This window comes from Xyrauchen texanus, chromosome 12, assembly GCF_025860055.1.
Source record: "Xyrauchen texanus isolate HMW12.3.18 chromosome 12, RBS_HiC_50CHRs, whole genome shotgun sequence".
NCBI classification, from domain to species: domain Eukaryota; kingdom Metazoa; phylum Chordata; class Actinopteri; order Cypriniformes; family Catostomidae; genus Xyrauchen; species Xyrauchen texanus.
Window position 1 is genome coordinate 7,325,255 of NC_068287.1, and position 23,578 is coordinate 7,348,832.

Genomic DNA, 23,578 nt, shown 5'->3' on the forward strand with positions numbered 1-23,578 from the left:
TCGTGATCTCTGTCGCCAACGGCCGCGACAGCTTGAGTTGCTGGAAGTCACTATGCTCTCATTGAAAATCAATGGGATCCTGTTGCTGTCTCGAGCGATGTAAATGGGGCTTTAGAGAGCCAGGGGTCCCACTGCAATCATAAGAGAATGATGGATTTTATACAGTTGTGTGTGGTATAGTAAATGGACATCAGAGAGAGAGTGGGAGAGAGTCATAGAGACACCACCAGACACGAGGAATAAACTCTGGGCTATCCAAATTTTGTTCAGTGTTAGGCAAGTTACCTTTATAATTACTTCAATGACATTGTAATCAGATTACAGTATTCATTACTTCATGTGGAAGTAATCACATTACTAATAAGCTACTTTTAACTTAATTAAAATTGAAATACAGAAACATTTTGTCCCTCATTGTTCATTGTCATACACTCAGCACCACACATTTCTCCCTTACAATGACTCGAATATCGAATATGTGTCCAACACAAGTAATGTACTTAAAGGTAATTAACTTAATTGAAGGCCTGTAATTGTAATCTGATAACTCGTATTTTCAATTACACTACTTTTTGCTTCTATATTTTAGGAAGTGGATCCCTCGCAAGAGGATCATCATATTTGGGGGTCCTTGACATCAAAAAGTTTGAAAACCCCTGCTCTGCTCAATAACTCTTTCAGTCCTGTTGCCAGTCTGGGAGAGTGCAGACATACACCACCTGCTTCCAGACCAAGAGTAAGTTCATTATTAACATATGAACACATGCTGTTTGTTTTTGTTTTTCATCATCTGTGGTCATTCAGTCTAGAGCTGGTCGGTGTAGTCAGGACGAGGCATGTTTGACAGTAATGTTGATCATTTGCAGGACATTTGGTCTAATATGGGTGAACTTTGGACCAGACAGATGGATAAACCTAGCGTTGAACAGGAAATCTTGTTGAGCGAGATCATTAATTGCATGAAAACTGAAACTCTCTAATATATAGATATATAGATAGTCTGTGAAACAGACTTTAGTGACAAAGCTGTTACCTCCTGTAAGGTTGATTAATGCAATTGTTCATTTATTTTTCAGAGATATTCAAATCAATTGCATTTTAATGAATTATCACATTGCCTAAACAGATGTGACTTATGTCATAGAGCGACTATAAAATCAGGTTGTTAAAATGTGCACAATGTGGGCCTCTAATTTCTTTGTAAATATACACAGAAATTGACACAGACATTTAGTTCTGCTCATGTTTCATGAATAAATTATGTTTATTTGGTATGTGAGAAGAGAATTGCTGTGGTGCGTACAGTGTGTCAAGCAGATTGTATTATGATTATTATGGTAAGATTACACAGTAAAGGTCTATTGATTTCGAGTTCAGTCCAATCTAATATTTGCAATTCTTAGACAGGAAGTTCACTTGGGAACTGCTGTTTAAATATTTGTTATCAGTGGAAAAGATAATCTATACGCAGATTACGCAGTCTACGTAGGGCACCAACTCCCTAGGGGGCCACCAAAAAGTCCACTGGCTGCCCTTCCTCGCACATTATATATTATTAAAGAACCCGATAGCAGTCGTGGAAAACTCACCCCATCTGACGATCGCCTCAGTTTTACTGATGTTTTTAACTAATATTGAGACTTTTCTGCTTAATCATTTATCACTTTTATTCATTAAATCTACCAATAAATGGCTCCATCTGGTATTTATATTTTTATAAAGTTGTAAAGTATGTATATAATATGGTATTATTATTATTATTTTTTTTTAAATATATTTTAAAATAATTGTATCCCCTTTTCTCCCAATTTGGAATGCCTAATTCCCACTACTTAGTAGGTCCTCGTGGTGGTGCGTTTACTCACCTTAATCCGGGTGACTGAGGACAAGTCTCAGTTGCCTCCAATTCTGAGACCATCAATCCGCATATTTAATCATGTGGCTCATTGTGCATGTCACTGTGGAGACTCATAGCATGTGGAGGTTCATGCTACTCTCCGTGATCCAAGCGCAATTTACCACACGCCCCATTGAGAGCGAGAACCACGAATTGCTACCACGAGGAGGTTAACCCATGTGACTCTATCCTCCCTCACTAATCACACCCTGGATTCAAACTCACGACTCCTGGGGTGGTAGTCAGCGTCAATACTTGCTGAGATACCCAGACCCGGTTTTATTACAATTGTTATAAAATATTTGTAGGCTGATGCTATGATTTTATTGTTGCTGTCTAATGATTTTTAGTGATTGTTGTAAAAAATCTGGTATTGTGTGAGCAATGAAGAGGTGATGGAAAGTCTCATTCATAGAATACATGCTCACAGAGTCAAAAACTAAATTGAATGGTTGAAATACCTGTTTCTCTGTCAACTGTCAGCTAAAACCTTGCTCTCATTTGTCAAATGTTTGCTTAGTCAAAGACACATACCAACATAGTATCGCTTACATTCATTTGAATAAATGATCTAATCATTAAGGTCTGCCTGGACAACATGAGCCTGTCTCTACTTTGTTTTGTGATTTTAGGGAGTCTTGCAAGCATTTATCAAGAAATTACCAATTGAATCCCCCTCAATAAAAAAAACTAAACAAAAAACAATTCAGTTCATCTGTATAACTAAAGCTGTTGCTTTCCATGTATGTCTTTAGTTCTTATTGCAGTTGATTTTAACGTTTTTAATGCACGACGTGAAGGTGAAGAACCACTCAACACAAAGTGCATTAAAATCGCTCAGCTCACATCTAGCCGTGGATTATCCTGCTTATACCATGATCCCTTGCCAGACAGTTAAAGCTGTCATAGATTTTTGCAATGCAACCTCCGACTGTAAGGAGACAAATAATGATTAACTTTATCAACAAGTCGTTAATCTAGAGTTCTGCTGGTTCTAAATCAGACATAGAGATAAATTAGTGTGATAATATCACATTTATTTGAATTAATTCAATGTATTATTCACAGTCAGCCATGATTACTTTAATCAATGATCGAAAGTATCAAATTACAGGACAGTTACTGAGATTAAGCCAGTAGTATATGACTGGTCATGTGATTCTAACATGGCAGCCCCCATGAGGGTACCCTCTCCATGTAGAATAAAACAGCTTTCATTGGGTCTGGGTATCTCAGTGAGTATTGTCGCTGACTACCACCCCTGGAGTCGTGAGTTCGAATCCAGGGTGTGCTGAGTGGCTCCAGTCAGGTCTCCTAAGGCAACTAAATGGCCCTGTTGCTAGGGAGGGTAGAGTCACATAGGGTAACCTCCTCATGGTCGCTACAATATGGTTCTCACTCATGGTGGGGCACATGGTGAGTTGTGCATGGATGCCTCAGAGAATAGCGTGAATTCTCCACTGTAATGTGCTCAACAAGCAAGGCGGAGGCAACTGAGATTCGTCCTCCGCCACCCGAAATATAAAAAATCGATGTATACTTTAGGTTTTAGCATAGGCTGACAGCATACAGTTGTCTATTAATTGTAATAAATTGTAGAAATACTGTAAAATATACAGTGAAAGTCCGGCAATTAGTAGCAGAAGTAGTAGAATGTCCTGTAAACAGCGGTGTAAATTAACAAATTACAAATACTCACGTTACTGTATTTAAGTAGATTTTCATGGGAATTTTAAATTTTTATGTTGTTTAAAAATGTTGTACTTTTGCTTAAGTACATTTTAAGTGCTGTAATTGTAATTTACTGGATAAATTCTCCCTCCGTCTGTGTTCGCTACTTCCCTGACCTGATTTTATTTTTATCTATCAACATGATTGGCTAGGGAGAGTCTCGTGACTCCCGACCAATCAGAGAATTCAGTTTACAGCTGAACATCTCGGATGCACCTGGAAGGGCTTTTCGCAGTGAAAAATGCCAATTGCATGATCGTGTCATGTGAGTTTAACTTGCTCAAGCCAGATATCAGCATTAATCCTGCTTCTAATTTGAAGAAACATATTGAGGTGAATGTAATATTTCTGCTTACTAGATTCTGTGTGTCTATAATGTAGCCTGTAATTTAACTATATATCACTGGGAAAGATTAATGCAATGTTATCAATAGGGCTGGGCAATAAAACATTCTTGATGTTTATCTGAAACAAAAGAGAGATGTCCTCGATATCGATGATAAACTTTTGAGAGTTTTCTATATTTAGCCTCTATTTTACATCTAGAACAGGGGTGTTCATTAAATTGATCGCACCACTGGTTGGTTGATCTAGATGAAATATAAAAGATTCACTTTTTATTTCCTGATGTCTGTAGCTGCATGTTGTTTGAGTGACAGGTGGCTAATGTTTGAGCGCTAATGTGGGTAAGCGGTCAAAATCACTTTATAATTCCGTCAATGCTCGTCTTGATGTGGCATTAATGTAAATAAATTCGGTTTGGTCGAAATTGAACATAAACAGTGCGACAAAAAGTGTATTTGCATCAAAATGTTTGACTTGTAGTGTACATGTAACTGAACTGAGCACTGTTTAATGGGCTATGACATATGAAGGATATTAATCAAACAACATTAACAAGGAAACGAGAAAAACACTCACTACATTTGGCTGAATAACTTGAGTAGCTTTAAAAGTATTTATGTAATAGAATAAAACAGTCAATTTTTTTAATAATACTCACCCCAGATGTAGAGAGTGTGTTAATTGGTATAATAAATCACCAGGAAAGTAGAGATGATAAAACATCTTATGCTTAGCCTTTATAAAGATAGAAAAGTATCAACATTTGTAGAGCGATACTTCAGCAGAACATTACACCAGTCACAAACTTCAGAACATTGTGCATCATGCATTACAATGAGAACACAAATATTTCTGGGCTTACAAGATACAAGAACTAAATCAGTGTGGAACATTGTATCTCAAAAGGAGGACAATGTGGCCCCCAATGTGCTACTTAAAAAATAGTTCACTCAAAAATGAAAATACTCTTTATCATTTACTCACCCTCATATCATCCCAGATGTGTATGACTTTCTTTCTTCAGCTGAACACAAATTAAGAATATTTCAGCTCTGTTGGTCCATACAATACAAGTGAATGGATACCAAAATGTTGACGCTGCAAAAAGCACATAAAGGCAGCATAAAAGTAGCCTAATCCATGTGACTCTAGTGGTTAAATCCATGACTTCAGAAGTGATATGATAGGTGTGGGTGATAAAAAGATCAATATTTAAATAGATTTTTGATTGAAATTGTTCTCTCTGTCCAGTAGATGACGATATGCATGAAGAATGTGAATCACCAAAAACAAAAGAAGAAGAAAGTGCAAGTGGAGATTGACTAAAGCTTTTAATACGCTTCAGCCGCAGTTACTTCTGAGTAAACTTGGAAAGAGTGATGTTAATCCTTTTATTATTAAGTGGTTTTTCTCTTTCTTAACCAAACGTACTCAAATTGTAAAAGTAAATAATACACTCTCTGATCCAATACCTATTAGTATTGGTGCGCCTCAAGGTTGCGTATGCTCTCCTTTTTTGTTTACTTTATATACAAATGACTGTTTTAGTACAAATAAGAATAACTATATAATCAAATATTCTGACGACACAGTAATATTGAGTCTTTTGGCGAAAGATCATGATATATCAGTGTATCATTCTGAAATTGAGAATTTTGTGCGGTGGTGTAATGTAAATCATCTCATCGTAAATGCATCAAAAACTAAAGAAATGATAACAGATCCAAAAAAATTAGGTGATCACAGCCCAGTCATCATCTATGATAATAGCTACCATCGAGCAGGTGGATACCTATAAGTATCTAGGTGTGGTTATTGATTGTTCATTTACTTGGAAAGCCCACATTGATTACGTTGCCTCCAAATTCCAACAACGCTTGTATTTTTTAAGAAAACTTCGGCTGTTTGGTGTAAATCAGAGAATTATGCAATTATTTTATTATGCAGTTTTAGGTAGCCTTTTAAATTATGGCATGCAAACTTGGTATGGCAATCTTTCGGTTCAATTAAAATCACAGCTTGCACGCCTTGTGAGAATTGCAATGAAGGTTATGGGTATAAGGGAATACTCATCACTTCAATCAATTTATGAATCGTTGGTTTTAAAAAGGGCACAGACAATAGTAGGTGATACCAGCCATGTTTTATTTCCAATGTATGAGTTGCTGCCATCAGGGAGACGGTATAGAGTCCCACTGTGTAAGAGTAACCGTTATAAAAAATCCTTTATTCCTCTATCAATTTATATGTTAAATAGCAAGATGCAGTAATATAGGTCTATAGTTGTGTGTGCATTTTGTTATATGTATATATTATGCAGCCTTGAGTCCATTTGTTGTATGTATGTTGTGTATTAATGCAGCTTTGAGTCCAAGACAAATTTCCTGAAAAAGGACAATAAAGTATACAAACAAACAAACAAACAAACATATTAGGCTACTTTTATGCTGCCTTTATGTGAATTTTGGAGCTTCAAAATTAATTAATCTTAATCTTAATTTGTGTTCTGATGAAGAAAGAAAGTCATACACATTTGGGATGGCATAAGAGTGACTAAATAATGAGAAAATTACAATTTTTGTGTGATTATTCCTTTGAAGCCCGATGTGGCCCCTGTACCAAACAACTTCTCTACCCCAAGTGACCCTGCTTTTTAATTTTAGATTTTTTTTTGCATTCCATGCATTGTTTAATTAAGGGAAATTTAGACCCTGCACATAAACTGATTTTAATGTAATTGTTTCATACATTATGATATTGAAAATAGCTTTTCCATCTTTCCATTCTTTCTGGCAAACAGTCATGAAAGGGAATGTAAATTACGGTAACATAACATTACAGTACATTTTTAAATTGCAGCATCGAGTTTTTATTATAAAGGGGCATAGCTTTCCCAACTCAGTACTCAATACTCATGAGTACCTTTACATAAACTACTCTTTTACTCTTACTTGAGTAGTTTTTAGGACAGGTACTTTTACTGTACTCAAACTATATTTTTTAAGAAGTAACAGTACTTTTACTTGAGTATGATTGGTCAGTTCTCTTTCCACCCCTGCCTGTAACCATACACTAAAATATTTTACAGTGCTGTAATCTGTGTGTGTTTGCTTTAGTGCTGCATGTGTGAGCATGTGAGTAGAGTCAGAGCACAACAACAGCAGGAAATGACTGAGAACACTCACTGCACTGTAATAACACTGTGACAGAATGCTTCTTCTTGCTGTCTCATGTAATTTACAGCTATGGCTGACACAATCGTGACATTCTGGCCAACAATCTTATGTCATACACATTTATTTTAGTGTGTGTGTTTTTTCATGTGACTTACATATATATACACTGTATTAAGTCATTCATACACATTAAAGGGTAACTAAACCCTAAACCAACTTTTTTTAGTTAATGATCTGTAAGAATGGGGCTTTATTAGTACTGGTCATTGATTCAAGTAATTGTTTTGACATTTGTGTATAAAGTGTTTTAATTCTACAATATATGGTGTAAAAACGTCTGAGTGCTGCCCTCTTCAGGTTGAACGGTGGCTACTGCAGTTCAATTTTCCTATTGGCTGAGTGCTGCCCTCTTCAGGTTGAATGGTGGCTACTGCAGTTGAATTTTCCTATTGGCTGTTTGTGGTACTTCGTGACGTAAGCGATGACAGCTGACGTAAGCAGGTTCCAACTCACCACGCCCTTGGTACGAGCTACCATGCCCATGGCAGTATAAAAACCATCTTGTTTCGTCAAAACCACTGTAGCGAGTCAGGAGTTGGAATTGCGAGTATTGAAAACCATCAGGATAGAGTATTTTAGCATCTATTTAGCATAGCATTTATATAGTTATTTAGATTATTTTGTGTAGCCTAGGTAGTTAATTAGCATATTTGTTAGTGTAGTATTGTTAGAAGCATAGTTAGTTAGTAGCATAGTATTAGGTCAGTTAGGATAGCTTCAAGTTAGCGTAGATTATCTGTATTTAGTACAGTGGTCAGGATGGTAGGTAGGTGTAGTGTTGCTGGTTGCAACAGCACTGCTGGACTGTATTGCTTTCCAGCAGACTTGGAAATTAGGCACCAGGGGTTGCACGTCCTTGTTCTGGAAGACCACGAGTTCCGCCTAGAGCTGGAGGAGTGTGCAAACTGCATTTTACGCTGGATTGCTTCTCCAACGCAATGGAGGTGGAAATGGGCTTCTCCAAACAGCTCACGCTGAAAAGCTGACGCAGTGCCAAACGCTGCTTCTCCTGCATGGACTCCACCACCGCAGCGGCGTCTTGAGGTGAGTGATCATATATATTTGAATCACAATTTATGGTTAGGCTAAAGTTAATCCTCTGGGGTCGACAAACGCGGGTTCGCGATCGCGGAGTGTTAAACGTATTGCACCCTTATACATTGTATTACGGTATTGACTACCTGTATAGTTTTATTTGGAGGTATACGGTTTTGTACATGATGACGTTACGCTTTACGTCACATTCTTCTAAGTTGAGAGAACAGCTAACTGATGTTATGTTCAAGTGAAGCTTGCTAAATAAAAATCCTGCTAAAAGGATAAACATCACTGAACAGCGTTTCGTTTGTTTTTCCTGCACGCGAGTGAAGGTGAATGCACACTCGGATGCTCAACAGGGAGTTAAAACCGCAGTTTGAGACAGCGGCTCGAATTGATATGGCTCCGGCCCTGTGTCCACAGACAATTCACCCTCCTCCACTTCAGGTGAAGGTGGGGGAGAAAGGTCCTCGACTTCATAAGACCGCTCCGTGGCAAAGCTACTTGCGTCACTCCAGTCACTGTCCATTTTAGAGTCTGACAGCAGCTGTCAATTAATCTGTCACTACGGGTCTCAGGTGCACGCCCCCCCGCTCAGCCCCGCCCTCCTTTAATTTTAAAACAATCGCATCAAAATACCACCAACACATCAGCTACAACACATGAGGGGACCGGGTTTTGGACCATTGCAATTCTCCTTTCCGGGATGGCTACAAATCCCTCCCCCGCCCACTGTTTTGATCACGCGGACTGGGAGATGTTCCGGACCGCCTCTGATGACGACATCGAGGTATACGCTGACAGCGTAACGTGTTTCATCAGGAAGTGCGTAGAGGACGTTGTTCTGACCAAAACAATACGGATCTACCCCAACTAGAAACCATGGGTTAACGGCGATGTTCGCACGGCACTTAATGCGCGGACCTCCGCTTTTAATTCCGGGAACACGGAGGAGCATAAACAAGCCAGATATGCCCTTCGTAACTCTATCAGAGCAGCCAAACGCCAGTACAGGCACAATATTGAAGGACAGTTCAACGCCACTGACTCTAGAAGTATGTGGCAGGGAATTAACATCATCACGGACTACAAAGTAGTCCTCACGGAGAGGGCACTCGTGGCTGACGCTACAGAGGTTGGTTCACTCTCCGTCTCAGTTGCGAATGTAACCCGATCCTTCCCAAGGGTGAACATCCGTAAAGCCGTGGGTCCAGACAGCATTCCGGGCTGCGTCATCAGAGCGTGCGCGAACCAACTTGCTGGTGATTTTATGGACATTTTCAACCTGTCCCTCTCCCTGTCTGTATTCCCCACATGCTTCAAAATGTCCACCATTGTGCCTGTACAAAAGCAATAAAAAATCACTTGTTTAAATGACTGGCATCCTGTTGCTCTGACCCCATCATCAGCAAATGCTTTGAGAGGCTAATCAGAGATCACATCTGCTCTGTGCTGCCCACCTCTTTGGACCCATTGCAGTTTGCCTACCGCAACAACCGCTCCACTGATGATGCCATTGCATCTACAATACACACTGCTCTCTCCCACCTGGAAAAAGGAACACATATGTGAGAATGCTGTTTGTAGACTACAGCTCAGCATTCAACACCATAGTGCCCTCCAAGCTTGATGAGAAGCTCCGGGCTCTGGGCTTAAACAGCTCACTGTGCAGCTGGATACTGGACTTCCTGTCAGGCAGACGTCAGGTGGTTAGAATGGGCAGCAACTTCACATCACTGACCCTCAACACTGGAGCCCGCAGGGCTGTGTTCTCAGCCCACTCCTGTATTCCCTGTACACACATGACTGTGTGGCAACACGTAGCTCCAATGTGATCATTAAGTTTGCTGACGATACGACGGTGGTAGGTCTGATCACTGACAATGATGAAACAGCCTGCAGAGAGGAGGTGCACACTTTGACATGCTGGTGTCAGGAGCATAACCTTTCCCTCAACGTCAGTAAAACCAAGGAGCTTGTAGTGGACTTCAGGAAGAAAGACAGAGTACACAGCCCCATCGCTATTAATGGAGCACCGGTGGAGAGAGTCGCACCAGCTGACCTGCACCAGTTGACTACATGACAGCTTCTTCCCCCAAGCAATCAGACTTTTGAACACTTCAAAATAAACCTACTGTTGCACTTGTGTACATGGTATTGTGACAATATAGTGATTTGATTTTATATATTCACTCATCAGCCACAATATAAAACCTCTGACAGGTGAAGTGAATAACATTTATTATTTCGTTACAATGGCACCTGTCAAGGGATGGGATATATTAGGCAGCAGGCGAACAGTCAATTCTTGAATTTCATGTTTTGTAAGCAGAAAAAATGCTCAAGGGTAAGGATCTTAGCGACTTTGACAAGGGCCAAATTATGATGGCTAGACGACTAGGTCAGAGCATCTACAAAACGGCAGTTCTTGTGGGGTGTTCCCAGTATGCAGTGGTTAGTGCCTACCAAAAGTGGTCCAAGGAAGGACAACTGGTATATCGGTGACAGGGTCATTGGGTGCCCAAGGCTCATTGATGCACATGGGGAGCGAAGGTCAGCTCGTCTAGTCCATGCTGGCCATGATATAAAGCTGTCCGTACACACAGTGCATTGCAACTTGCTGCGTATGAGTGCCCATGCTGACCCCTGTCCACCGCCGAAAGCCCTACAATGGGCACGTGAGCATCAGAACAGGACCATTGAGCAATTTTCTGCTGGGAAACCTTGGTTAATGGCATTCATGTGGATGTTACTTTGACACGTACCACCTACCTAAAGATTGTTGCAGACGACACATACCCTCTCATGACAATGGTATTCCCTGATGTCAGTGGACTCTTTCAGCATGATAATGCGCCCTTCCAAACTGCAAACATTGCTCAGGAATGGTTTGAGGAACATGACAAAAGTTTATGGTGGTTGACTTAGCCTCCAAATTCCCCAGATCTCAATCCGATTGAGCATCTATGGGATGTTCTGGACAAACAAGTGTGATCCATGGAGGCCCCACACACACAGAAACTGAAAGGGTTTCACCAAAATAATAGCTCCTTTTAAATGGAAAAAAGCCTTTGTAAAATTAGACTGCCATCTGCTGCGCCACATCAACATGTCCTGTGTGTGTGTGTGTGTGTGTGTGTGCATGTGTGATACCTTGACTGGCTTCTGTAAATGTTTTATCACCCTCTTGTGGTCTCCTGACACTATTATTCCAGACATTCAGCTGAAGCCCAACTGAGTAAATTGGAAAGCATGCAAATTAGGCTTCTAATTTAAATGTAGGCTAATTGTAATATATCGATGCCTCAAAAATAATGTGCCAATCAATAATCAATATATCAATATTTTACGACATTCCTAAATATAATAAAATATAATATACATTTTTAACACTATATGACATTTAGATAGTAGTACAATATGTTAGTGGAGTTGAATTGAGCAGTATTTAAATTTTTTAAATTTTATTTTATTGCCAATGGCGATATAAAAGCCAATGTCTAGAGAACAGGACAGCTGATGTCTGTTCAGATGAAAATATCTGAAGAAAGATCATGTCAACTATCAGTTGAGAAGACTATTGATACAGTAGATTTTGGAACTGACACTAGGCCTAATGCTACTTATGTTAACCCACCAATTGTGTAATAATCTCAAAATGCCCAAACAGCTGATTAATCAGTCTGGCCTATATATCAAGTACTAGAATTTAGGGAAGAAATTTCCTCTATTTGGACATGAACTCCAGCTTGCATTTCAAACACAAAAAGGCTTTAGAAAATCTTGATGCAAGTCATTGTTCCCCCAGGAACTGCATGTAAACAGCACAAAAATATTGTAAATTCACTCTCCCTCCATATTTGAGAGTTCTTAAGAGTTGTTGATGTTGCAGTGGCTGTGTTGGTTTTGCCGGGCTGATCTAAGGTCAAGGCCAGGGTTGTGTACACAGGATGTGCTATCAGAGCCAACCCTCAGTTCCTGCCGGTTTCATGTGAATGGTTCCTCCTCACGAGATGGACAGGCTTTTGTGATGGCAGCAGATTCTTCAGATTCCATGCCCTCTGTTAGAGTCCTCCATACGAGGCTCACAACACGTCCTCTGTTGTGTCGCTGGTGGCCAAACGTGCATTTGAGATAGAGCAGCAGTGCATTTGTTGTTGAAGCTGAGCAGACAGCATCCTTACTCAAACACTGACTGATCCTTAGATTTGTCTGAATCTGTACTCAATGTCTCTGGTCTGTTCTATTCATGACTGGTGCACCTGATTTACATCTTTAACAGTTATCACTATGTCTCATATGGCTTTGTATATGTGGCATGAATACAGACACCATGGAATGGGTGACATGCATTAGAAAGGCCAAGTTGAAGGGTTTAAAATGTTTTGAATGCAGGGTCTTTGTTGTAACAGGAAACTTTATTTTGTTTATTTAGGCCTTGCCTACCCTGAAAGTTTAGTTAGTTTAAAGTTGAACAGTTCTTTAGGCCTTGTGTAGGGATGGGCAATTTGGTCATTTTGTCTACTTGAGTGTCTACTATTAGTTTGTGTATAGTTGTCACTGAATTTTGAAATTATCACGCACGATCAATATCGATCATCGTTTTCATGATCCTTCATTGCTGTCACTGCCGAGTACTCATCCCAAGCTGTTTGTACTCATCCCTTGTGTAGTTTGATTAGAATTCTGAGGGATGTAGGCCTTGCTAGGTGATTGCTAAGGTCCTCTAAGCGGTTGCTAGGCAGTTGCTAGGGTGCTATTGGTGGTTGCTAAGGCATTGCCAGGGTGTTGCTAGGTTGTTCGTGCTGGTTGCTTGGATATTGCTAGGGTCTTTTGCCTGATTGCTATGGTGTTGCTATTTGGTTGCTAGGGTGTTCTGACTTGTTGCTAGGGTGTTGCTAGGGTCTTCTGGCCAGTTGCTAGTGCATTGATATGTGGTTGCTAGGGTGTTATGTTTGGTTGAGAGGACATCACTTTGTTCTTCTGGGCGGTTGCTAGGGTATTGCTAGGTGGTTGTTAGAGTGTTCTAGCTGGTTGCTAGGGCATTGATAAGGTCTTCTGGCTGGTTGCTACGGTGTTGTTAGGTGGTGGCTAGGGTGTTATGTCTAGTTGCTAGGGTGTTCTGACTGGTTGCTAGCTTGTTGCAAGGGTCTTCTTCTTGTGCATTGATATGTGGTTGCTAGGGTGTTCTGTTTGGTTGCACGGACATTGCTAGTGTCTTCTGGCCAGTTGCTAGTGCATTAATTGGTGGTTGTTAGGGTGCTCTTACTGGTTGAGAAGACATTGGTAGGGTCTTCTGGCCAGTTGCTAGGGTATTTCTAGGTGGTTGTTATGGTATTCTATCGGGTTGCTACGGTGTTGCATGGGTGTTGTATAGTTGTTAGGGTGTTGCCAAGGTCTTCTGGCTGGTTGCTATTGCAGTTCTAGGTGGTTTCTAGGGTGTTCTACTGGTTGCTAAGGCATTGCTAATTTCTTCTGGCTGGTTGTTAGGGTATTGTTATGTGGTTGCTAGGGTGTTCTGACCAGTTGCTAATGCATTGATAGGTAGTTGCTAGGGTCTTCTTGGCGGTTTTTAGGCATTGCTTGGATGTTGCTAGGGTGTTGCTAGGTTCTTCTGGTCAGTTGCTAGTGCATTTTTAGGCTGTGTCTCATTTGGAAGGCTGCGTTGGTCACATATCTCGGCCGCATACATCATCAAGGCTGTCTCTTTTCATAAAAGCGAGTAGGACACTTCGAATGCAGGCTTCAAATGCGACCTTCTTTCACAGGAATTTGGATGATGCATGAGGTATATCCTTTGTGGGCACTCAATACCCACAATACTTTGCTTCAAAGGAAATTTCTAAAAATATTTCCAAGTTGAAGTACCTTCTAGATGGGTGCAGAGTATATAATAAGTATAATTATATTAATATATAATTAAATAAAGTATTAGAATAAAAGTACACCTGTAAAATAAATTTTTTCTAATCTATTTATCTTTTCTCTTTACATCATTATAACTCTCCTTAAATGTACCTCATACATTCCCTTCTATTTTTAAAGAGTGGGTGCTGTCATAGTAACTATGTTCTGTTCCATTTCCGTTTGTCCTACGAAGGCCGTCTCATTTAAATGAGGCTTGTTTAAAGGAGGACACTCGGTATACTGCAGCCTTTGTATCCTACCTAGCACGCAGCCTTCCAAATGAGACACAGCCTTAGATTGCTGAATCAAGCAGAATAGGTATCTAAATACAGCAGCACTCTTCATCAGTGCAGATTAACCCCCTCTCTGAAGCCCACACCAATTTTGTACGTGATTTCCACCCATCCTCAGTCTGCCAGAGTGACGGTATGGTGATGGAGCACAGGAGCTGTGGTTCTGGGTGGGTGTAGTTGCTGTTCCGCATTGTTTCTGACAGTGGGAAGCTGGTGTGGTCACAGGAAGTCCAGCTCTTCCTGCTCTTAAGCTGAACAGAGGAAATTCTGCCATAGCTTTGTGTATTAGTGAGAATGCTTGGAGGAGCGGAAGAATCAGGGTGGTGTCGTACAGCAGAATTTACTATAGTACATACACCCTACTCTCTATTCATATGGTGTAAAAATGATGTAATGTATGGAATTAACACTGTGTTATGTTTATTCTATTCCTGTGTGGTTTAGATTTGCTTTGATCCACTGTGGGTAGAGACGATTTATATGCCAAAGTTATGACTCCTTAAAAATGCCTTGACAAAATATATGGGGGAATTTCACAAAACCTGTCAAGATGTCTTTACATATTTTACTCCAAAATCAAAAGAAACAAATGAGTAATTATAGTTTGCTTACAGAAAATGAAGTCTATTTCAAGATTGTTTTGTGGTAATTGAGCACTTTGTTTCCTCAAATTCATATTACTGCAATGCGGAAAAAAGTATGAAATATTATTACAATTTTAAAGTCTGTAAAGTAATACATAATGTTACAGTGTCTTAGGTGGTGACTAACGTATACGATCATCCACATGCTCTTTATTGCTTTACTTATTGCATTTCATGTTTAACGTTGAAGTGAACGACAGATGGGGAACTAACATTCTCACTAGTACAGTCCCAGCTCAGTAAAGTTTTCTTTTCATGGAATATTATAAACTCTTTTGCAATATTCTTTTTTAGAAAGCGCTGTCGAAGCACCCAGGGTTCAACAGCATACGCTCTTAGAGATGAGGTGAACAGTTTTGTGAATTGCAGCTCACGGATCACACAACCGGTCGGCTCCGAAGAAAATTTCTGAATGAACAGATGCATTTCCCTCCCCTTATACTCATATGTCCGGGGGCGGGACATGCAAATTCTGTCTGCCAATTTCTCATTTACCTTTTCTCAAGTTCAGAGATGTGCGAGGCTCTCAAGATAGACCCCAAGTGTTGCTTCTTTGACACAACGTTGAAGTGAGCGACAGACGGGGAACTAACTTTTTACTAATACAGTCACAACTCAGTAAAGTGTTCTTTTCATGGAATATTATTACTGGTTTTGCTGAAATCATTTATGGAATATATTTATGAACATATTTATTTTGCTGAAAAATTATTTGTGAAAAATAGTAGGCTAAACACATTTAGAAACTTTAACTACAGCTGCCACAGTTCTAATAAAATTGATTCCATGTAATAGATTAGCATATGAAACTGTAAAAGTTTTGTCAAAATACCAAAGTTGCTGTTACTGCTGTAAAATCGTGATCAGTTTCAGTAAGGGTGATGATGTGTATTTAAAAAAATCTTTTATATTGGCACTTGTCAAAATAATAATCCAGCAGAGCAAATCCCTTGAATGAGTGGTTCTGCGAGTCGCACCACACTCACACGAAAACAAGCCTTCATTGCACGTCTCAGATGAGAAGCATATTTAGCACCTATAAAGCACCCAACGCAAGATGCATATCATTCATTTTGTTTTGGCAGCCCGAAAGTTCACCTTGAGTGGCAGCTGAAAGATTTTGTGTAGTTTAGAATTAGTTGCATGCCTTTCATTTATACATTGTATTACTAGTATGATTGCTTATACTTATGTACAATTAGCATTTGAAAATATGTCTTTCTTGAACATTTGTCCAGTGGACAAAAACTCAATAAAACATGGGTTTCGAAAATTGGACGTGACCTAGAAGCGACAGTACCAGCCAATGAACTGTATTTTTGTCAAATTAAGTATGACATCTAAGGTCTATTTTACCCCCTAGGAGATTGTATTTGTGTTTCTGTAACAATTAAAGGTGTATAAGAGCAAATCTTCAACTGCGTTGAAATCTGCATATCTTTCATTGGATGTTTCTCTAGGCAAATTATAATGACAGCAACTTAAACACAAATAGTATCTCACAAACCATTCTTTAAAAAGTGGTCTATAAAAAGTCCCAACTTGTTATACGTAGCGGAAGGGTGTTGGATGACAATGTAGCATACTGCCAGTGAACAGTGAGGGGTGGGTCGTAATCAAGTGACCTCATCTTGTGTGCCGTTCACTTCCACCACATTCAGAACAAAGAGAAAACATCCTTCTGTCTGGACTAATTCCTCTCCAACAGCTTACAGTGTGTCTTCCCTTTGTCCCCAGTACATAACACTAGAACAGTGGTTCTCAACAGGTGTGTTACGACTCAAAAAGGTCACAGATCTGTTCTGATAGGGTCATGAACAGGAGGGAAATAAAAACAATGCTAAATGCAAATAATAAAATGCAACTAACCATATATACTATATAACCATATATAACCAACTATAAACATGTATACCGATCAGCCACAACATTAAAACCACCTGCCTAATATTGTGTAGGCCCCCCTCGTGCCGCCAAAACAGCACCAACCCGCATCTCAGAGTAGCATTCTGAGATTATATTCTTCTCACCAAAATTGAAAAGAGTGGTTATCTGAGTTACTGTAGACTTTGTCAGTTCAAACCAGTCTGGCCATTCTCTGTTGATCTCTCTCATCAACAAGGCGTTTCCGTACACAGAACTGCCACCAGGGGCGTCGGACTGGGGGGGTAAAGGGTACCAAGTACCCAGGGCCCGAGGCAGGGGGGGCCCCTTAGAAGTCAGTTTTCTATACATACATATTTGGTACGGGGGCCCAGCAAGATGGTTTGTACCCAGGGCCCAAAATTTGGTGCTACGCCCCTGACTGCCGCTCACTGGATGGTTTATCTTTTAGGCACCATTCTGAGTAAATTCTAGAGACTGTTGTTTGTGAAAATCCCAGGAGATCAGCAGTTACAGAAATTCTCAAATTCATGAGTGGGAGCTCCACAATATTAGGCAGGTGGTTTTATTGTTGTGGCTGATCTGTGTATGTGTAGTTAGGAAAGCAAAAAGAGAGAAGAAAACGCTTTCCAAATATTTTGTTGTCGACATCAAAGGCTGTGCGTCCAATCAAACTCAAATTAATCTTTCACTTGATAGAAGCTAGACATATTAAGTAGATGTCAACAGAGACAGGCTGCGTGACACGCAGTCACTCTCAAAAAACACAAACAAAACTATGCAAGATTAAAAATATGACCCACACTATGTTAAATACGGGTTCACTTGCAGCAAGAATACAAATGGTTTGTTCCTACTACAGTGTATTTTGTACCTTTTTCACGCTAGCTCTATCTTTGATTTTTAATGGGAATGACAACGAGGCTGTGAGGGATAGACTTGCAGTCTCTTCAATGGGCTGTACTGCAGTTTAAAGTGTTTTTGGATCATTCTGCAGACAAAACATTGATCAAATATCTGTCTAAGAACATTCATTAGACAAAGAACTCCAGCTAACATGAGTTGTGGAAAATCAGATGTGATCTTGGAGCTTTTTACAAAGATGGTGCTAGCGTGAATTATTGGCTGCCAACAGCGTGGAACTATCTAAATTCAAGAGATTTAAAGACCAAAATTTCTTAGTTTTTGTAATATGTTTTTAAGGACATAAAAAATACAGGTACTGTGTTGGGTCGCCACTGGATAACCAATTGAGAAGCATTGCTCTAAAATATACTATTGATGAAGTAAACTGACATACAGTCACCACAATTCCTGCATTCCAGTGGCATGAGCTTGTGTTTCATTGTGCTGGTGTTGTGTTGTGTCTGTCCAGCAGGACTTTAAGCTGGAGCTCAGACCTCGGCTCTGTGTCATTCGGAAAGGCCCCAACGGCTTCGGCTTCAACCTCCACAGTGAGAAGACCCGACCCGGTCAATACATCAGAGCTGTAGATGTTGACTCGCCAGCAGAGATGTCCGGTCTGCAGCCCAAAGACCAGATAATACAGGTACAAATTCATTAGCCCTGTTCCAAACCCAAACCCTATTGAGCCATCTCGCTGTCTACTACCTACTTAGGTAGCATCCTTACTCAAATGGAATCTCATAAGTGACTGTTCTGAAACGCTCTACTTAGGCAGCAACTCTGTTAATGGTCACTCACATGAGACTAAACTAACAGTCATTCCAGTAGAGCTACCATTCTGGAAGTAAAACAACTAGGCAGCTCACTAGTTTTAGCAACAGAGCTAATCATTTCACATTTTGTATTCTGTATTCTGTATCAGCAGTTTTATAAAAAAGGAAGCCTACTGAATTTTAGTAAATCACTGAGGTTAGAATAAAACATGATGGATTTATACTTTTCCAGGTATAGCGTTCATACACACTGTTCCTAGAAAAGAAACATTTGCACATTGTGCAACTTTTTTAGCCCATCCTGTTGAGAACATAGGAGGAGAGACTCATGGGATAGAAATGGAACATGGGCAAGAGCCATGGAACAAGCTCATCACCACCATTAACATTGCAGAGAGAAGAGAATGCAAACAACGTCAAACAGAGCAAACTGAATTTACGGTGTATTACTCAAGGCAATGATAATGTTTTCTTGAGCTTGTGTTCCAGTCAAATGTTTGGACACACTTGACTGAATTTATATTTCTTATGCTCTTAAAACCCTTTTGATATTACGCTATAATGTTACAAATAGTTTCCAAGACAAAAATAAACTACCTATTTATGAATTTCTTCTTAAAACGTAACTTTAAATGGCTGAGAATTGAAGCAGATGGTAAAGATAAAGTGTCTAGCATATAATCCTTCAGCACTGTTTAAAAGCATTTCAGGATGAACCTCATGTTGTTGGTTAAGAGCTTGGGATGTAGCTTTGAAGAAGCTTAAATAAAATATATTGATTTGAAATAGTTTAACATGTTTTGGTCACTGCATAGTTAAGACTTTCCTACTATGAGCCATTTTGAAGATAAAATGATCACTGGATTTGCCAAAGTAACATAAAATCTTTTAAAGATACTCAGTTTTGTTTGAGGCACATACTAGATAAGTTTTGCTATTTTCCCATGTGTATTTTGTGCAATCGCTTGTAGAGAGTGCTGTACCATTATTCAAATTAAAGGAATATTCTGGGTTCAATCGACAGCATTTTTGGTATTATACAAAAAATTATTTTGACTCGTCCCTCCTTTTCGAGGGTACAGTGCAGCACTTACAATGTAAGTGAATGGGGCCATTTTGGAGGTATTAAAGGCAAATATTTTTATATTCAAGTAATTTTATAAAAGCACAAACTAATTCTGTTTAAACTCTTGTATTATTTGAGCTGTAAAGATGTTTAAATCATTGTTTTTACAGTCATTTTAAGGTTTATTGTGTGAAGTCGTCATGGCAACGAGGTTGTAAAATTGGATAGAACTTTGCTCAGAAAAGGTTAGTTAATGATTTTATCACACTAAAATCATGTTTACATGCATATATGTCATGTTTCTTCTGTTGGTTCATGTTTTCATGTCTTTTATTTTTAATAAAAGACACGTTCCTGTTTTATGTCACGTGATTTCTGTTTCCCTCATGTGATTTTGTCATGTGTTTCCCCTGTTCATGTGGCTTGTTTTCATTGGTTGATTACTTTGTTATTAGTATTGTCTTTTAGTTTAGATTAGATTAGATTAGATTCAACTTTATTGTCATTGTGCAAAATACAAGTACAGAGCCAATGAAATGCAATTAGCATCTAACCAGAAGTAGTATGTATGTATATATATATATATATATATATATATATATATATATATATATATATATATATATATATATATATATGTAAGTATATACAACATGGGTTTTTTGAGTGCAAAGTTATGATGTAGAGAAACAGACACCAGCTCAATGCAAATGTCTATAATACAGTACAAGGTGCAAATGAAGAAGCATAAACTGAAGGTGCATTGTACAGAATGAGGTAAGTATGTAAATGTGTAAATATATGTATAGGGCCGGTGGCCATAACAGTGCAAGCAGCATCAAGAGGTAGACGTTATGTGCAAGAAATGTGCAAGGGAAAAAATATAAAAATATAATTAAATAAATATATATAAATGAATAAAATAAAAATAAAAATATGAAGTTCGGGTGGGATGTTCAGCCCCTGAGTTTAGAGTTCAGTAGGCTGACAGCTGAGGGAAAGAAACTGTTCCTGAGTCTGCTGGTGTGAAAGCGTAGACTCCTATAGCGTCTCCCAGATGGGAGAGGAGTAAACAAACCGTGGTTGGGGTGAAAGGTGTCTTTGATAATGCTTCTCACCCTCCTTAGGCAGCGTTTATTGTGAATGTCATTGATGGAGGGTAGCTGGACACCAGTGATGTATCGGGCAGTTTTCACCACCCGCTGGAGTGCCTTCTGATCTGAGACAGTGCAGTTGCCATACCACACTGTGATGCAGTTTGTTAAGACACTTTCAAATTTCACAAAATTCAGCAGGATATGGGGGGACAGGTGAGCTTTCCTTAGCTTCCTAAGGAAGTAAAGGCCCTGTTGCGCCTTTTTAATCAGAGTGGAGGTGTTGTAGGTCCAGGAAATATCCTCAGAGATATGGATACCCAGGAACTTGAAGCTTGTCACACTCTCCACTTCGTCCCCATCAATGTAGATGGGAGTGTGTGTGTGTCCTTTCCTAGTCCACCGGTAGTCCACAATCAGTTTCTTGGTCTTCTGGGTGTCGAGTGTGAGATTGTTGTTGGCACACCACACTACCAGGTGCTGTACCTCTTCCCTGTAGGCCGTCTCATCGTCGCCGCTGATCAGACCTACCACCGTGGTGTCATCTGCAAACTTGATTATGGAGTTGGAGCCATGACTCAGGTATGCCGTTGAGGGTGAAGAGGGAGTAGAGGATTGGACTCAGCACACAGCCCTGTGGTGCACCAGTGTTCAAAGTGAGGGTGGAGGATTTGTAGTTGCTTATCCTAACAGACTGTGGTCTGTTCGTGAGGAAGTCCAGGGTCCAGTTGCAGAGGGAGGGGCTAATGCCAAGATCAGTGAGCTTGGAGATCAGCTTGGATGGGATCACAGTATTGAAGGCAGAACTGAAATCAGTGAATAGCATCCTGACTAGGGATGCACAGAAATAACAATTCTGGGCTGAAACTGAAACCGAAAATCCAGGATGCACTTGGCCGAAAACCGAAACCGAAATGTACCAAATTTTTTTGTGTATAATTGTATTAATATTATACTTTTTCATTAATTTCATGAATTTAATGAATCTGAATTGAAAAACTACAAACCAATAAAATAAATCACACTTTTATTGAAAGTAACACACCAAAATTGGACAAAACATATATTAAAACTATATTAAATATTATTCTTCATTCAGTTCTGTAAAAATCTAATTTTACAGATTTTATTAACAATTTTCCAAATAATGTAAAGTTTTAGAAAACTATTATATGCAAAACAACAGTCAAGCAATGAACTTAGCTAGCATCTGTCAAAAAGTTTAAATATGCAACAGTAATTTTAATTAAAACAAAAAGGCAGAACACAGAATGGCAGAGGGCCTCTATTCCACTGATCTATATATAACTATAATATATAATTATATATATAGATCAGTGTTCTATTCTGTTTATGTAAACGTATGTACACTTTAAGTGAACGTTATTGTGCAAAACAGCAGTAATTGAACTAAATCCAACCTCAACTGTAAACGACAGATGTATCCTCAAGTGAAGAACAAGTGTAATGTAATTGCTATACACATCATATTGGACCGCTTTCTATTTAAGTACAAGTGACAGGTTTCTCTTCAAGAACAAAAGTTGCTAAACTTTCTGACAGTCTCTCCTGTCAGAAAGCTCATCAAGAAGACGAGATGCTGCACTGAACAGTCTCTCACTCTCTGTGCTGGTGCTTGTGCAGATAAATATCCGCGCAAGCAAAGGAAAGCGGTCTTTGTTTATGCAACCGTAGTCAAGGGGATTGTCATTTCTGGCAATGGGTAGTTCAGCTAGATACGTCTCAAGTTGTGGTGTAGCTGCGCTAGTTGTGGCACTGCTGTGGATCGGGGCACTTTCCTGTAGAATCTCTTGCTGTACTCTGTATATATATCTCTTGAAAGTGCCATTTCAAGAGGCACCGAAAGTGCCATTTTCGGGGCCAAAATTTCTGTACATCCCTAATCCTGACATACATGTTATTTTTGTCCAAGTGAGTCAGGGCGGGGTGAAGAGCTGAGGCGATAGCATCCTCAGTTGACCTGTTGGGTTTGAACTGATATGGGTCCAGTGTTGGGGGCAGACATGTTTTCAGGTGGGAGAGGACCAGCCTCTCAAAACTCTTTGCTATGATGGGAGTAAGAGCAATGGGGCGGAAGTCGTTGAGGGCCACTGCAGCAGCATGCTTTGCTACTGGTACAATGGTGGCTGTTTTAAAGCGGGTGGGGACAATGGCCTGGGCCAAGGAGAGGTTGAACATGTTGGTGAAGACGTCAGCTAGCTGTTCTGCACAGGCCCTGAGCACACGGCCCGGGATGCCATCAGCGCCAGCAGCTTTATGTGCCTTCACTCTGCTCAGGGTGGAGCACACGTCACTGGAGGAAAATGTCAATGGCAGATCATCAGGTGGGAGCTCAGCTTTTATGGGTTGTTCTGTGTTTCCACGATCAAAGCGAGCATAAAAGGTGTTCAGTTTGTCTGGGAGGGTGGCATTACTGGTTGGGGGGGTGCTGTTCGCAGGTTTGTAGTTTGTGAGGTCATGGATGCCTGTCCACATACGTCGGGGGTCATTGTTCGTAAAATTGTCCTCAATCCGCAGTTTGTAGTTGTATTTTGCTGCTTTAATTCCCCTCTTCAGACTGGCCTTGGATAAAGTGTAGGATTCCCAGTCCCGGTGATAAAATTTGGGGAGTGCTGTCCTCAAATTGGCGTGATTGAAGTCGCCAGCAATGATAAAAGCTCCGTCCGGATGCGTTGTTTGCAGTTTACTAACAACAGAAGAGAGTTCCTTCATGGCTAGCTTAGCATTAGCATCTGGGGGTACA

The 23,578-nt window shown here is 39.8% G+C and overlaps 1 protein-coding gene across 3 annotated transcripts in view; it reads left to right on the plus strand.

The window, feature by feature from the left end:
- The window catches only part of LOC127652543 (Na(+)/H(+) exchange regulatory cofactor NHE-RF1-like), a 68,610-nt gene that overhangs the window by 18,633 nt on the left and 26,399 nt on the right, over positions 1-23,578 (plus strand). For 2 of the 3 annotated variants that reach the window (XR_007971742.1, XM_052138722.1), the window contains exons 2-3: positions 590-736; positions 18,351-18,524. Coding sequence is in view for 2 of the 3 variants with exons in the window: in XM_052138722.1 (XP_051994682.1) it covers positions 590-736; positions 18,351-18,524 (321 nt within the window). In the remaining variant the exon portion in view is untranslated. The remainder of the gene's footprint in view (positions 1-589; positions 737-18,350; positions 18,525-23,578) is intronic. The other variant, XM_052138723.1, reaches the window with a different exon arrangement.